This window comes from Musa acuminata, chromosome BXJ1-9, assembly GCF_036884655.1.
Source record: "Musa acuminata AAA Group cultivar baxijiao chromosome BXJ1-9, Cavendish_Baxijiao_AAA, whole genome shotgun sequence".
NCBI classification, from domain to species: Eukaryota; Viridiplantae; Streptophyta; class Magnoliopsida; order Zingiberales; family Musaceae; genus Musa; species Musa acuminata.
In genome coordinates, this window is record NC_088335.1 from 45,481,089 (window position 1) to 45,498,215 (window position 17,127).

The 17,127-nt window shown below is 38.0% G+C and overlaps 2 protein-coding genes across 2 annotated transcripts; one reads left to right on the forward strand and one right to left on the reverse strand.

Annotated features, from left to right (window-relative positions):
* The first annotated feature begins 640 nt into the window (after positions 1-640).
* LOC135593783 (protein SEEDLING PLASTID DEVELOPMENT 1-like) lies at positions 641-6,276 on the forward strand. Its single transcript, XM_065084053.1, has 9 exons — positions 641-1,363; positions 1,663-1,877; positions 2,424-2,574; positions 2,705-2,896; positions 3,745-3,907; positions 4,033-4,271; positions 4,945-5,121; positions 5,191-5,355; positions 5,835-6,276. The coding sequence occupies exons 1-9, from the start codon at positions 656-658 to the stop codon at positions 6,135-6,137; spliced, it is 2,313 nt and encodes a 770-aa protein (XP_064940125.1). The 5' UTR covers positions 641-655; the 3' UTR covers positions 6,138-6,276.
* Positions 6,277-6,632: 356 nt separating this feature from the next.
* Positions 6,633-14,055, reverse strand: LOC103998934 (chromatin remodeling protein EBS). Its single transcript, XM_009420562.3, has 5 exons — positions 13,955-14,055; positions 13,494-13,836; positions 8,891-8,959; positions 7,624-7,759; positions 6,633-6,947 (listed from the first exon to the last, which is right to left on the reverse strand). Exons 1-5 carry the CDS (start codon positions 14,025-14,027, stop codon positions 6,921-6,923), a joined length of 648 nt encoding a protein of 215 aa, XP_009418837.2. The 5' UTR covers positions 14,028-14,055; the 3' UTR covers positions 6,633-6,920.
* Between the last annotated feature and the right edge of the window lie 3,072 nt (positions 14,056-17,127).

A 17,127-nucleotide genomic window follows, 5' to 3' on the forward strand; every position in this document is an offset into this window, starting at 1 on the left:
AAATAATAATTCATGATATTTAAAATAAATTTAATCGAATCATCAGTCTAAGCATTTACATTAATGATTTCAAAAATTGATCGTGATGAGTTACTAATCATCTTATTCTAAAATCGTGAATAATTAATTTGTTATAAAAGGTTGATGTATTTCTTATTCGGAATAAACATAATTATATGTATTCCAATACATGCACGTATGCATGATTCGTATTTTAATCGAGTATATTCGTGTGATATATCGCGCACGAGATCGGTGTGGTTTTAGTAAGTATACGCAATATATCACGTATGAGATCGATACGTGTTGACGTGGCGGATCGTTATTGGGTCTGCCGATTGCTGAGTCGAGGTGGCCATTTCTTCCCGGTCAAAACGGGGCAAACTCGTCAAAGAAAGAGCAACGTGTAAAACTCCTTCGGTGGAAGCTACTCGCTCCCCTGTTTCATCTAATTCAGGGACCAGGAATTCACAGTCGTAGAGTAATGTGGGACCCATGTTAATGCATTGACCAATGTGCTCTCTTCCTTGTGTTTTCTAGAGGGGCGAATTGGGTGTTTCCTGCATTGGTCAAGACAAGGAGGAGCCTTTCGTCCTCGCCGTGGGGACAGACGTGTCGCGCGCCACAAGCTAACGGCCGCGGAACGAGAGAAGCGATGACTTCCCCCACCCACCGATCGAACATGTGGTGGGCAGCCCACGCCCCTAATCCTCCCCATGTGTTCGTTCCGTGCCTTCCTCTTTCATTTGCCCCCCCTCCGCTTCAAAGATTCCTCCGCATCTTCCTCCATCTGATTCCTTCTCTGTACTTCCTTCTTCTTATACGTCTTCCGCGCTCCACCCGTTCGACAAAAAATCTCAGTGAAACTATAAGAACAACAACTGATACGAAGAAAAGGAGCAAACGAAGTCGGGAGATGTTGAAGGCTTTGGCTTCCGCCTCTTCTTCCCACGTGAACGCCTTCTCCCAGCTCCAGACGCAGAGCCCGAACCTCATCGTTTGCTCCTCCTCCTCGTTCCGCCACTCCCCCGGCCCCCGCAAGGCCGTCGCGCCGTCCATCCGCCGGCCCGACGCCGATCGCTGCTCCCTCTGGAGCCACCATGGTTCGGTCCCGACGCGGTCGAGATCGGACGGCGGTGGTGCTTCCACTGCCGCCGCAGCGGTCCATGGCGAGCTGGAGCTGTTCCTGGAGCTGGTCCCGCCGAGGATGCGGAGGGAGCTCGCGCGGCACGAGGAGATCCGGGAGCTCATCGAGCTGGTGATGGATTTGGGGAGGAAGCCCGTGGCACGATTCCCGTCCGGGGATTGGATCATGTCGGAAGAGCCTGTCGGGCTTGAGGACCTTCGCCATGCCATTTCTAAGGTGATTCCGAATGAGTTTTTGATCTGCTTTGTCCTCTTTTCTAGCTTTAGGTAATTCCTATCCAAAAAGGAGCTTTTGATCTTGTTGCTATGATCTACTTGGTTTTTCTACCATGAAGTTTTATTTGAATATGATTTACATCTTACAGAAACGACGGATTGACATATATTAGTAACCAACACTCATTGTGACATATGAATTGGATGTTTTCTTAGTTCAGATTAATATAGTTTTTCCGTCAGGATGGTGACTTGTGATTTTGTAGTTTGCAATTATAAAACTTAACTTTTAGTTCACAGGTTGGTGACTTTTCCGATGACAATCGATCTGGCATCAACCGTTCCTTGCACAGAATTAGTGCCATTCGGAATCGGAAGATGCAAATAATTGGCCTCACTTGTCGAGTCGGTCGGGCTATATCTGGGAGTGCCAAGATGATTCGTGATTTGGTTGAGGGTGGAGGCTCTATCTTGGTAATTGGGCCTCCTGGTGTTGGGAAGACTACTCTGATCAGGTACTGCATGTGTTTCTTGTGAGTTATCGATTATTATCTCTTAAGCTGGACATATCAATAATTTTGCTTTTTATTTATCTTTCAATCAACTGAATGAGACATTGCTTGATCATATTGAAGTACCAAATAGACTTTAAGATTCATAACTTGTATTGACTTTTCTTTTGCACTGTGTGTGGCACACACACATATCATGTAGTCACTGACTCTACATTGATATTACAAAAAGGGCTCCCTCGTGGATATGCATATTACCAATAACTGGTTTTAGGTTTTCTGTAATGACACCTTTTTCTGTCAAGTAGTTGTTTCTCTTCTATGACTCATAGCCACAATGCAAAGCTTCAAGGAACTTTCTTCTTACTAGAAATGTGATCAGCAGCTAGACCTGCTTTCTGTATAATAGTTGACTCGAGAGATGAAAACGATGCTGCGACAACTAAACAAAGTGTCTGTCACAGAGTTATCGTATGTTGTCTCATGGAGTAAAAATTTTATGCAGTTATTGTCTTAATGTCATCATCACCTAAGTTATTTACCTTGCAGGGAAATAGCTAGAGTTTTAGCAGATGAACACATGAAACGTGTTGTCATAGTAGATACATCTAATGAGATTGGAGGTGATGGGGATGTACCTCATTCAGGAATCGGTCGTGCTAGGAGAATGCAAGTTCCAAATGTTAGCATGCAGCACGATGTAAGAACTACTATATGTTACTTTTTCTTCAGTTAAGAGATTGACATTCTGTAGATCTCATGCACCGGAAGGACTACTATTTGTTTGTCAATGTACATATCCTGATCTTATATGTGTGATGCCTCTCCAGGTCATGATTGAAGCAGTTGAAAATCACATGCCAGAAGTCATTATAATTGATGAAATTGGGACAGAACCTGAAGCAATGGCAGCAAGTACCATTGCTCAAAGAGGTGTGCAGCTTGTTGGAACAGCTCACGGAGTAACAATTGAGAGCATAATAAAAAATCCTTGCCTACAGGCACTTGTTGGTGGGATAGAGGTATAAATTATTTCTCTCCATTCACCGTTTTGTGTCGCTGCGAAGCTGATGATATTCTTCTATATGCTTGAGTTATCTATTTGCTTCAATACTTTGTGCATTGATTTGATTGGCTTTCACCTTATTTTTCCATTGATCTTGAAAAACTGAAAATTTTGTGATTGGACATTCGGGAAGTTCCTTGATAGATAAATTGTGTATGATTAGGCCAGATTGTCAACTACCTAGTTTAGAATTTGTAATCAATACACCTGCCTTATGCATGCACCATATGGGAAAATCTTGTTGGACATCTGAATAGAGAGGAATTTAGTATCTTGGAAGGGAAAAGCTGAGAGTCGTTGGATTCTTTTCTGTGTATGTACTTGCAGTAGGTCAGATCACGATTAATAGTGGCTACACAAAGGTGTAACCCAGTAGCGTATCCAGATCACAAAAGGCCCAATTTGCCTGCTACACCAGCCCATCCCCATTATGAATGGCCTATTTCGCCATTATTACCTGAAACTGACTCAAATCTCTGTGTTCTTTCATGCTGTGATTGATATCAACACATACTTGGATATACATTAAAATAATTTGCGTGTATTTTGGACTCTAGTATTTCTCTATGCATGTGTTATAAATTACCACATGCATAATTATCTTTCAATTGCTGTATTTTCAGATGCTGGTCAGTCTAGATTTTTTGCCTATGACATCAGGCGCCATCGCTGCTTGATTTTACAAATATTGTGATGATTCAACTATGAAATCATGAATTTATTCTTTGAAGAGCACAGTTTGAAGAAATACCATATCACTTAAATTGTATAAGCATTAATTTTTTTGAAGTTATCTATTTGCAGAGTGTTACACTTGGTGATGAGGAGGCTAGAAAAAGGAAAGTGCAGAAAACAATACTTGAAAGGAAAGGACCACCCACATTTACTTGTGCTGTTGAGATGATATCCAAAACTGAGTGCCGAGTTCATCACAAACTGGAAGCAACTGTAGATGCTATTCTTGCAGGTATTTAGTTATTTTCTTATACAAAATTGTGGACCATTATCCGTATAGTGGTGCCTGTTTGAAAATATAATCAGTTTTTACCATTTGAGAAGATGAAATTAATCCAAGTGCTTGTACGAAAACAGGGAAATCTCCTCTCCTTGAACTACGTAAGATGGATTCAAAAGACGGTGATTTAAGGAGCGCTTTTCCAGTGCTTGGAAAGTATCATGAAGAGGAACCTTTTATTAGTTGTAAAAATGACTCTTTCATGGAGATGAGGCCTCCTAAAGATGATGCTAATAATAATGCTGGATACAACAAGAAAGTAAAAAGTAATTCATCTATGCCAAGGAGATTACCAGTTCGTGTATATACTTATAAGGTACATATCAAACTCAGTTCTATATTGTGAAATATTCCAGAATTTGTGGGAAAGTTTATGCATCTTAACTGTGCTTTTGCATTCACATGCTATGGTTCATTCCAAAAGAAGGTTATGTCCTCGTACTCACTTTGGCTTGAACCACTAGTCCTCCACTAAAACGAGTGATGTAGAAAGAACTCAACTACTTCTTATCACATAATTGCTTATTGTGGTGCGAGTCCTGGTATGCCCCTAACTCAGTGACAAGCTTCAAGTGCCTCCTGTACCACTTCCATCCAATTTCATTTCATATTCTTAAATTTGAGACTTCCTTCTTGTCAGCTGTGACTCTTAGTTCGCATGACCAAACATCTCCTTTTCATCATGTATAATAAGAAATCTCTCTGACATGATAAGCAGTGACTACTTTTATATCCCAAGCACTGTCCTCATTTGTTGTAGGCATCTCCCTTGGTGGTAACATTGCCATTTAAAGTGAATCTCCGAATGGCCATTCTCATAGCTTATTGGAAGCAATTTAATTTATCTACTTCACCACATTGTTCCTTTATTGTTTGCTGAATGGCTACATGAAATAAATTATAGTTAGAGATGTTGATTCGATCAGATTAATTGATGTAAAATTTAACTTCATTTGGTGGCTCTTATGTCTGTATTGGTCCTCTATTAGATCTTGGAAGCTGATCTACTGCAAGTAGCAACTGTGATGGGGTATGAGGATGACATTGATGTGACTGATGACATTGGAACAGCAACTGCGATTCTAGCATCAACTTCTGAAATGAAGCAAAATCCTTGGATTCGCAGTGTTGCGAAATTCCATCAGCTGCCTATATTTGTGATTAAGGTAATTGATCTCATTGTTTGACTCTCCTGGTTTGCCTGTATTCTTATGGTCCTTTGTTTTTACTTACAGGAGAATACTATGGCCCAAATGGTAAAGGCAGTTAAAATGATTCTTGGGATGAATAATTTTGGATCTACACAAAATGAATCAACCAAACATATGCATAAGGACATTGAGGTCAAAGATGATGCACCTATGAGAAAACCTACCTTGGAGGAAATTGATGCATTGGAGGTATGTGCATCATATCATGAAAACCTTATACATGCTACATTGTCCACATTTTCCATCATCACAAACTAATGTCTTAGATCATTTTGCATGAAATGTAATACAACTTTAGTTTGGAATTTTTATGTTTTGCACCTCTATGTACTTGCTCGTATAAAATAATCTGTATTCGTGGATCAGTCTGAACCTGATGTTAGGATGGTGAATAACTTGGCTTAGATTTAGATGAGGTGCCTAATATATCATGATCAACAAACAGCAAATTATCATGGCAATGTTCATTAGGTGTATTATTCTATATTAGATTAATATCAAGTATCAATGGCTGCGAAGGATAGGCATGTGTGCAGATTTGATTAACCAGATATAAACTTTCTGGAACAGCATAAGGTTTTCTTTCGTTTCCAGTTTCCTGCAGTTGCACTTCAATCTTCATGCTTGATTCATAGCTGCTTAACAAATATATACACTGCTGAATGTAGGAGGTCCGAATGGCTATAGAGTATATCGTAATTCCCGGTGGAGAGCCCGTCGAACTCCTTCCGAGATGCTCAGAGATAATTGCTCGTCAGCTGGAGCTTGTGGAGAGCTATCAATTAGCCGCAAAGAGATCAGGCACCGAGCTGAACTCCAGGTTGCAGATTCTTCCGGTGAAGCTAAGTAAGAAAAGCTTGCCCGCTAAGGGCGATAGATCAGAATCGATCGAGCAAGTCGACCTAAATGATCTAACCAGTTTGAATGTGGGTTCTAGAGTTACTCGCCTGCCCCTTTTGCCTGATCATTAGGGACTCTCATCAAAATGTACATGTTAGTTTGTGTCATGTCTTGTACAGCAATGTAAATTATTATACACATCCTCAACAGCAAATGTGATTCATGTCATTCTTTCAATGGAAAAATAATTATTAAAATAAGTTTGTCTCATGTCATTATTTCACACAATGATACCTTGTTGTTCATACAGTCAGCAAGTCAAGAAAAAAAAAAGTGAAGTTTTGGTGATCTTTCTTATGTTCCTCAAATACTATACAGCCGGCAACTTGGGAGTCCTATCAGTTCTTGGTTTGTATTTTTTGAAATCCGGTCCAAAAAGATGATGACTTTTTGAAATAATAATAATACTGAGACCAAAAAGAAAAAAAAATGGTCAGAGAGAGATGAAGCATCCTCAAATCATGTGTTCTTTTAACTCTATATGCATACAGGAAAAAGTTTCAACATCAACATAAACAGAGGCACCCTTCAATCATAACACTACAACGATCTGAGAACAAAAAAAGTGATAGAGCGACAACTAGTGAACTATTATTATTGCTCAAAATGGGGAATTTACTGCAGATTCTACAATACATATTCTATGATGCAAACCTGAATAATCACTCAGATCAGATGACACTTAATGGTTCCCCACTAGGCATTTGACTGTAAGAAACATATACCACGATATATGTACATGAAACCGACCATGCGAAGTACTATACAACGCAAACACTAGTAAAAGCATCAGTCACCAACCTTAAACATGCATACTACTCTACAATCTTCTGAAGGAACTTGAGTCTGACACATCATCTGCGTCGTCGTTTGGGATCCACCTGCTCATAAATGAAATTCTTTTAACTTGACGCAGGTTGAACAAATATTACTCAACAAGCTCAATGGATAAACACAATGGATGTAAAATAAGTTAAAGAACTAAATAATGTACTTAATCATGAAAGCTGAAAATGTAAGTCTAAGGTGCTTGGCACCCACAACACACAAAACACCAGAGAAGAAAGTCATAAAACTGAAAATTATTTTGTACCATATAGCACCATTTTTTACGGAAGGTAATGGTGCATGATTGCCCATACTATGATGATGGACATAGAAGAAGCTTGAGTTTCGGAAGAAATTCAAATAAGTCTTCCACATCTTCTGGAAGGCTTGGGACTCGCAAGTTAAACCAGTAATGTTAGTAGAAATGCATCAAAATTGAGACCATCGTTTTCTATAAAGAAATTGAAGAAACTTACTGCTTCTGTAGACACTTGGATCTGGAATATCTTATGTAGGCATCTCTAAATGTTGTGACATTATCTCATTAGGTATTGGTGCTACTTAATCATGAATGAACTAAAATATGGGCATCAAACTGTCATGGATGTCCTTGCTAAGTTAATCTTACCATGTGTTATATCACAATACTATATACTTGTAAATATTAACTTCCTGTGAAGTGCAGATGAGAAAATAGATCAACACATGCGCTATACTGAAATCAGTTACCTTCATATCTGATTGCTTTGAACCATTATGGGATTTTTCTGTCTCCTTCCCATTTTCAGTTGTGCAGCTCTGACAAAAGAAGTGCTCAATTTTCTTAGCATCCTCAACAGCCATATCTATGCAGGTAGGATGGTACCTGGAACAGGGAGAATACAGGAATACCATTGATGTTTTAAGATCTAAAAACACGAAATGATAGTTATTGCAGCATGTATAAGTCACGTGAAAAGAAATGGATCAATCAAGAATATGAAAATATTTACTACACAAAATAGCATGAAACGTAACAAAATATTTTGGGTGGCAACTCGTATTTAGCAGTGTAACAGAACTAAACTCAAGCTTCATTCAAGTAAAAGTTCACATACCAATTGACTCCTAGCTAAACTCGAGCTCTTTAATATAGGTTTATTTTAGCGTCTGTTGTTAGATTTCAAAGTCAAAGTAACAAGGAAATTGTTACATATAATGATTGATGATGATTGATGAGATTATCTTGATAACAACATTAACAATTTATTCTAACCAAACATATATAATGATTCATACTTGTTATAAGCACAAACATGTGTATTCAATCTTGCTCTCATTTTCTAATTGTCATTTACAGCTGTTGGTAGCACATCACGATGAGGCCAAACAATTTCTATCAATCAGATTATGATCCCTCCAAAAAGTAAATACATTGTAGGAATTTTCACCTCATAGTAACTCCAGAAGCATTGTCTTAAAATATGGCATTGGCAAAAGGCAGATTAAATTAAAAATAGAGAAAGGCCACTTATAATTCCTCTATAACTCTGGATGTTAAATATTACTTCAAAAGCATTACTTCAATAGATTTATCTCACTTCCCCTATGAGTAGGACAAATGGATTTGGAAACCTAACTCATAAGGACAACCATCAACTAGATCTACACTCTTTCTTGATTCACCAACACGCCAATTATAGAGAGGAGAACATTGATTGGAAGTCCTTACAGAAGATTCATGTTATACTCAGTGTGTTGTGTTTTTGTTGGAAACTTTTGAATGGTCAGTTGCCTCAGTTGTCTACTTCAAGATTTCTTGCTTGAGCAACTATCGTTGAATCTAGGGTGTGCTTTCTATGTAACCTTGAAAGTGATGATCTAACTCATATTTCATTACATCGAAGATTTGTTTGCTAAATTTATTTGGTCCTTTCTAGAATGTAATTTGTTTTCCCTTACCTTGGAAAGGAAAAGTAACACTATAAAGATGATCAATATTAACAAAGCAACTTACCAATCATAGCAGCCCTCACACTGAATCATAAGGTCATCGGGGTTGTAAGGCATCTCACACTTGCAGAACCTGAGACAGCAATTGAAGATTAAATAATCAACTGATGATGATAACAGCAGCAACAACAACAAACCATAATGTCCCAATTTTTCCATGTTATAACATTATCTGAATCATATAACAGGGCAAGATATGCTAGACGAACTATGTTTTAGTTATTAGTTGTTATGATAATAAATGAGAGGATATCCCTTTCTAAATTTTTTAAAGACAAACTGCCATACATATGAAAACATAACCAAGTATTATAATTTAAGAACAACAAAGGTTAGTAGAAAATGATAATACTTGTGATGTTAAACCTACAATAATTGTGACAACAAAGCAGTTAAACAGATCATTTCCCAAGATAAAGTCCAAACAGGCCCCAGTACAAACAAAGTTGAGGCCTAGAGTTTCAAAGCACTTCAAGGCAAGGATCGTAGTTTCGTACCGTACCGGAGTTTCAAGCGTAGCTCGGTATGGTATGGTACAGAGTACCCAGTAGTACACCAAGGTGTATCACTCGATGTGTGTGCGTGTATATATATAAGTAAAAAAAAAAAAAAGGCGACGTCGCCGCCTTGTTTCTTCTGCCCGCATAGGGAGAAGAAACGTCTCCTTGACGACGCTTCGTTTCTTCTCCCCACGACGTCTGTGCGGATAAGGAGAAGTTGCTTACGACGCCGAGGCCTCGTCGCCTCAGACGAGAAGGAGGCAACATCTCATTTGTGGCATCCGGCGACGGATCGGGATCATCGAGGGAGAGCAGTGTCGGATCTCCAGGTTCTCCCTCTTCTTTCTTCTCCCTCGGCTAATACCATCCGGTAGCGGGTTGTCACGAACGGTCGTCGCGCACTCGCAACAACTCCGTTCAACGTACCGTTCGTCGCTCACACCTACATGTACAACTGCTTGACAACATGTTTTCTCTTGGTTTTGGGTCATTTTGCTTGTAAAAATGTAAGTTCGAACAAGCTGCAGCGTTACAAAGCGACCGCTCACCGAACCGAGCAAAACAGCCCCAACACAGCACAAAACAGCTCTGTTTTTGCGTGCCGCGGGCTGATTTCTGGAATCTGCCTCCACTCACCAAAACGTCAGCCATCTCAGCCCTTATGAACCCCCCGGGTGGCACAGGGCTGGATGGGACTTCGGATATATACCGGGCGTTGAATACTCTTTCGCAAGTTTGCACGTTGCCTTGACGGGAACTTGTTGTCGCGCCCGGGACCAGGTGAGCGGCTGTTTGTGGGCTTGCAGCTGTTCGTTCAACCTTCTAAAGCCCTTGTTTTCCCCCTCTCCCTCTTTTCTCTTGTGCACGCAAGGTGCTCGCTGAATTGCTTGTAAAGCTTCCCCTTTTCGCGAGACGTCGGGACTTGTCCATCGCTCGTTCTTTCGAACTAATCAACTTTCTCTTTTTACAGGTCCTTCAGGACCTGCGAGAGGTTACAAGTGGGCTGATCCTTGCGGAGCAATATCGCAAGGGCGAAGCGCAACTTAGGCAATGCAAGCTAAGTTCGCGTCTTTGGCCGCAATGGTGCCTCATGCCTTAGGCAATTCTAGCTAAGGTCGTGACAGGGTGGCGACAGTCGAAATCGACCGTTACCGACCGATTTAGGGTGGTAACGGGGCGAAAGCAGCCCCAATCAATCGTACCATCGAGTAGCGTACCGATCTGCTGGCGGACCGATACGTATCGCTCGGTACGGGCGATATTATTTGAAATTAAAATCCTTGCTTCAAGCAAATTTTATCCAATCTACATGCACCAACATGCATGCGATGATGTCAAGTTAATTGAGATTCTACATAGCTATACAATTGTTTTTTCATCACAAATGCTCCAAAACAAAGTACACCTGTGGAAGTTATAGGAAATATCTGACTAACAACGTTTACCCAAAACGACATAATGGCACCTAGCAGTAAAAGCAGTTAGAAAAGAATTTTCTAGATATTCTAACAATAAGCAAGATAGGTACGAAGATATTTTGTTGCCAAGTCTCACTTAAAACTTATATGGAGGTAAACAACTAATGAGGCTCATTATCTACCTACCTTGGTCATATAATTACGTTGGATAAGAACCAATAAGATCATGAACTAAGTTTTCGATATAATGTTAAATTAATAACTAGAGACTTTTTTCTTGTAAATAATATAAAAAATAAAAGTTATGCAAGGGCCATACATATGAGAAATTTGGTTAGGTATAGTCTTCGAAAAATTAAGGTAAGGATAATATCTAAATAACAGAACCATCGAACCAATACTGGAGTATCATGATATGTTCAAAGTATTTGGTTTTACCTCACTTTCATTAATGTAAGTGAATAGATATTTTGCCTCATCTTCACTTGTCTTTTACCAATAAGTAAAAGGGGAAACCCAATGCATAAACCTCCCATCATTACAAGATCTAGGGAGAGTCAATATACCCAAACTTGGTCCTATAAGTAAATAGACCATTTTTGTGTTTTTTTTTTTTGTTTTACCAAGAAATCAATTCTATCATATATTCAACAGTTCATATGTTGGAAGAGGATCCAATACTATCTCTAGTAGGTATATATTTTATGAATAAGTGTATTCTATGAAATAATTAACACAACCATTGATCTAATGCTGTAAAAGGATCATATGTTTCAAGTATAATGAGCCTTCTTGGCCATCAGTAGCTAAAAGCTTTAAGTTTTCTTAGAATGGGTAATGAGTCTTAGAGCTTTTGGAAAAGAATTCTATGATTCCACTGATTTGTTTTTATTTTACATTGATTATAAACTGGAGAACAGAACTACTCAAAGGAAAAGTGAAAATGGAAAGGAGGGACATGTCAAACATACAAAATGCTGGGAAAAATGAAAATAAGAGATGGATGCAGATAATGCATTGTCGACCCTCTCTCAGAAACAGCATTTGATCTTTATATCAAAATTGTCAAAGTATATACAGATATTTCCTTCTTATTCCTTCCTTTTTTTTGGCCAATCATTTAAACAATTTTAAGATGTAAACATGTTTAATTCCATTATTAATAAATTGGTGCTGAACTCCAGTTCTGTTTCAACTAAAAGTATACCAAGGCTGATAATATTTTCAATTCCAAATTGATCATAATTTACAACATCTAAATAATCAAGTCAAAGCTTATTAACCAAATAATTACCAAATAAACACAGCCACGCCCAAATTGCTGGACTACTTTGTAGGTAATTGTGTAATGTAGCCAGATCAAATAAATTAGCTTGTTCTTTTGAGCCAAAATTAGAAGCCCAACATTAATAAAGTCTTTCTAGAAAAAAAAGATTAGTGCTTAAATAATCTTAAATAGAATGGTGTTTAGTTTATGGAACTAAGTGTTAACCAGCATAACAAATACATAAGTTGCTTGTATGTACAGATATATTTGATAGATAACTAAAGGTGTGGATCCACATACAAATAGGAGAATAAAGCAACAATGCTATATCGTATACAAATAGTTCAAAATCCTTGAAACACCAAATGGCCACCTTTATGAACCACAAATCCAGTAATGATAATAATTGATAGCAAAAGAGATTGGAAAATAGAAAAGTTTGACTGCCGCTCAAACATCTAGCTTTTGGTTTTACTAACTTGAATGCACTAATTCAGATATACACAACTTAATGTATGAATATACATCATGTTGCTCATATCCACTGGATCATGCAACAGAAAAACAGACCACAAACAAATGGTACAGAAGAGCAACTAGGCTAATACCATACAGAATATGCGTTAGATTATTCAAACACAAAATTAGGCACATCTTTGAACTACAACCTATTAGAGATAATACTTGTAAGAAAAACGATTAGAGTCACAAAAAGCAAGAAAATGTTGACCCACAGCTCAAACTTCTTACTATACCTTTATTAACATCTATTTCTTTTGGTGATAATACTTGGATGAAGTGGAGAGAAAGTAACTTTCTAGCATTTAGTTGAAAATTCTGGAGAGAATTGACATGAGATAGACAGAACCAACTTTTTAAACCCCTTCCTTGATTCTGTTAAAAAATAAGTTGAAGTGATAGTTTTGCTTCTCTTATCTTCATCCAAACAATGAGAGAGAAAGTGAGCTTCTGTTCCCATGTATTCTTTTCTCTCTTTTCAGTCTCTTCTTTTCCCAGCTTTTTTCTTCTTTTAATTTTCTCTTCTGCACATTCAAGCTTATAAGCTAAAACCAAAATTTTAAAAGAGAAATCTCCTAAAAATTTCTTCTCCAAAAACTCGACAAATTTGATATGGAAACAGAATCAAAATCCACAAGCACCACTTAGAGGCTTCTCCAGGTACCCAAAAATAATAATGAAGTTTTCAAGGCATGAGATCAAAAATCATGCTTGAAGTTGCGTACCATAAAAAAGAAAAATCTTTTAAAGAATGAGATAAAAAATTCTCTCCGTTGCATATCATCCAACTGTAAGAATTCAGGCATGCATTCATTGACCAAATGCATATAGACCATAACATATAAGTCAAATACCAAAGAAGGGAAGAAGGTGTGAATTCTGAAAGAGATATCACATTCTTACACTGCGATTCTATCTGGGACAAAGCTCCCAGTGGCGGACCTATACTCGAACCGACAGAAGAAGTCATCGTTCCCAACAGCATCGAGCCTGGTATAGTTCTTGAAGCTGTGCACGAAGCACTTGCCCTCGATGGTGTCGGCGCTCTGCACGTCGTAGTGGTCCGACAAAAACACCTCCTTGGCGCCGTGGAACTGACGCCGCCCACCGATGGACTCCTCCGGCCGATAATACCACCTCACCCTCACCTTCACCCCGCCCCGCGCGCCCGCCTCGATGCCCTCCACCCTCGCCACGTACGGCGGATTCGACGAGTCCGGCGCCCGCATCAGCACACAGTCGCCGGCTGGCAAAAACCCGTCGGAATCGCAAGAGTTTAAGCCGAATTAGCACCAGAAAACGAGCAAGAAAAGATCATAAACCGCGTCCTTCTGAAGGGGATCGAAGGGGGAGAGAGGAATTACGCTTGATCGATTTGTTGGTCCCTTTGATCGTGTAGGAATCGAGGGTTCGCTTCCCCTGCCGCGTCTTGGCCATCGGGAGGAGACGAAAGGCGAGACAACGAGTAGAGAAAAATAGTATTAGAAAGAGCTAATAAATAAAAGATTAAAAAAAGATTCGAGAATTTTCCACACAAAAAATAATAATAATAACGTTAGCGAGAAAAGTACTCATAAAATGTTTATGCGATATAACCAACGAACGGACGAGATTTCTTTAAATGATAAAATGAACGGTGGATCTATCGGTAACGATAGTTTAATGCATTCCGAAGGTTTATCTTGTACTCGAAACATTGTCCACCGTATAAATCACAGAGATGATGCATTTTAGACCGTCGGATTGATGATGGGTTTTGTTCCACCGGGATGATTTTGTGCATTTACTTTGCCTCTTAATTAATATAGAAAAAGGCTTTTCTAATATTGATTCACTTTATTATTATTCTTTTGATAGTCAATCATTTTTGTAATTAATTCACTTAAATATCTCTCTTTTTATTTCTTGATCAAAATCCTATAACAATAAAAAACACATGCATTGAATTTTGAGTTTAATGGTTTGACTTAGTCGAGGAATGCGAGACCGATCGACTCGACGAGATGAAAAAGGTCAAAGATACGTGATCGATGATTTGACATGCGGTACTCTTCTCCTGCACAATTTAGTCTGCATAAGATTGACTTGGACACAGGTACTATAATTCATGAATATTATGATGTTCCCTATATACATACATATATATATATATATATATATATATATATATATATATATATATATATATATATTATGCATTTCATTTTAAGAAGATATAATCCTTTACCATTCAGGAATAATGATGACAGCTTCATGATGATTACCTTAGTTTGCTATTACCAACATGTGTTTATCATCATATACCAAAACCAGTTCTGAGTGAAGATTCCTCTCCTTGATTGAACTGTTTTACCTATTACTTCATCACCACTTCAACTGTAATAAGCTTGTCTATTTTTCTAAGATCTACATTAGATTGATAATGTCCAAAGACTCTCTTTTTTTTTCTCTCTCCTGTTTATGAGTTTTTTTTTTTGCCAGCTCTGTAGCTAAATAATCCACCCAAGAAGGAAATTTTCATGGTATTGGTGAATAACTTGAGTCATAGACATTTAATCCTGGCTTCATTATAAGACTTTATGCTGCAAACAGAGGGTTGGACCTGCAACAATGGCTAGTAGTTGTCAGTCTTTGATCAGTACTGTTCATCCTCTGTATCAGACTACTCCTGTTGCAGATAATGACACTTGAAGCTTCTGACAAAAAGTCAGACCCTCTTTCTCAAGAAAACTCATTGTCATGCTGCACTGGAACAGATAAGAGAAAGGAGTGAACCAACCACTTCTCACATTCCTATATCTGCTCACACATCCACCTGTTTGGTGTCCTATTGCAATAGAAGAGATATGAATGTTGAACAGCTCTATTCCAAAATTATCAATCTAACAAATAGAAAGATAATTATTGAAAAAGGAATTTTACAAAAGTTTTGCACTTTCATCCTCCAAAGTCAAAGTTAGATCCTTCCTCTAAGATGGATGTCTTGCTTTCCATACAATTTGTAACATCCTAAACTTGATCCCATGTCAAATGTGAGAGATCTAAGTTGATCTATGAGGATCACTAAATGATCGAGTATCATTAACTTAGGCTTAAAAGATTTTAAGTATAGATTTACTAAGTTAATTAAATAATTATCATGCCTATTAAGATAAATGATATAAAAAAGGACATGAAATAAGTATATGCATGATACTGGTTGCGTTTAGACGTTGATTACTATATCAAATATTAAGAGAGGAAGATTGCAATAATGGTTAGTTCTCCGAGTCAAAAATAATTTAAGGATAATTATAGATTATCCATTATAATTAGACATCATTAATATTTTAATTTTTAGACTTAAAAAATTTATATTCGAATAGCTATAGTTATGAAAGCGAAACATATAGATCTATTTATCCTACCGTCATCATTCGTATTGATAGAAATACAAAAATAATAAATAAAAATATAATTTTAATATTTTAGTTGATGACAGATGATGATATCGCTAATGGGTGCGGGTGATGACAGATGATGATACTGCTAATGGGTGCGGGTGACTAATATAGATGAAAAGAGTGATGACAAGAGATAAAGCTACTATGTATCTGCATCGGTATCGACACAGTTGTCGAGTGGCGAAAGGACCACTCGGTATTTGCATTGACAATGACATAAATGCAAATCGATCCTTTTATCGATCGATAACTATATCGATATAGATGCAGAACAGCTCTCGCCTCTTATCGTTGCTCTCCTCATCTACAACAGCTACTCACGGGCCCTAGTGGCACATTGTCTATCACCACTGATGTCATATGTCATCACAATTTAGAATATTAAAATTATCTTTTTATTAGGAACGAGTCGGCACTAGGGGAGGGGGGGTTGAATTAGTGCAGCGGTAAAAATCATGGTTTCTAAAATTTTGTATCGTACGGTAAAATCAATTTTGGAAATATGCTTAACTTAAAAGCGTGTTCGTAAACATATTGAAAGCAGTAAGCAAGTAAGGAGGTTTGCAGTAAGATAAATTATACAAAAGAAATGCAAACCAGATTTTTATAGTGGTTCGGTCGTCGTGACCTACATCCACTCCGCCGATTCCTCTTCCGTCGAGGTCACCGGCATCCACTATCGATCTTTCCTCTAATAGGGAAGATCAACCTCTTTCTTACACCCCTCTTCTCCTTTTCAGGAGACAACCTTTACAAGAACTCACTCCTCTCTTAAACTATTTTAACACTTAGACTATAAGAGAAGGATTCTCATAAGAGATTACAATAGTATTTTTCCCTTTTTAAATTCTCTGTGCTTATGTAAGTTAACCAGGGATGAGAGGGATATTTATAGGCTTTAAATTGATTCAAACTTAGAGCCTAAAAAGGTCTCATGCTCACCATCACTTGAGCTTATACTCGAGTGGTCTTCAATTGTTTTAAGTCCAAAATCCTTCCTGTTCTTTGGAAGTTTGTCCTCAAGTTCGTTTTGTGCATTGTGCATCATTTCATATGCCATTAATGAACCAATTATTTCTTCAAGTGAAAAATTA

What these genes read in the sequence shown, in the direction of transcription:
- LOC103998934 (XM_009420562.3), bottom strand. Translation starts at nt 14,027, where the DNA reads ATGGCCAAGACGCGGCAGGGGAAGCGAACCCTCGATTCCTACACGATC. An exon ending in TGTGAGGGCTGCTATGATTG is followed by an intron (nt 7,760 to 8,890) that starts GTAAGTTGCTTT and finishes TCCCTGTTCCAG; the next exon opens with GTACCATCCTACCTGCATAG. An exon ending in CAAAGCAATCAGATATGAAG is followed by an intron (nt 6,948 to 7,623) that starts GTAACTGATTTC and finishes ATTTATGAGCAG; the next exon opens with GTGGATCCCAAACGACGACG.
- LOC135593783 (XM_065084053.1), top strand. Translation starts at nt 656, where the DNA reads ATGACTTCCCCCACCCACCGATCGAACATGTGGTGGGCAGCCCACGCC. An exon ending in ATGTTAGCATGCAGCACGAT is followed by an intron (nt 2,575 to 2,704) that starts GTAAGAACTACT and finishes ATGCCTCTCCAG; the next exon opens with GTCATGATTGAAGCAGTTGA. An exon ending in TGTAGATGCTATTCTTGCAG is followed by an intron (nt 3,908 to 4,032) that starts GTATTTAGTTAT and finishes GTACGAAAACAG; the next exon opens with GGAAATCTCCTCTCCTTGAA.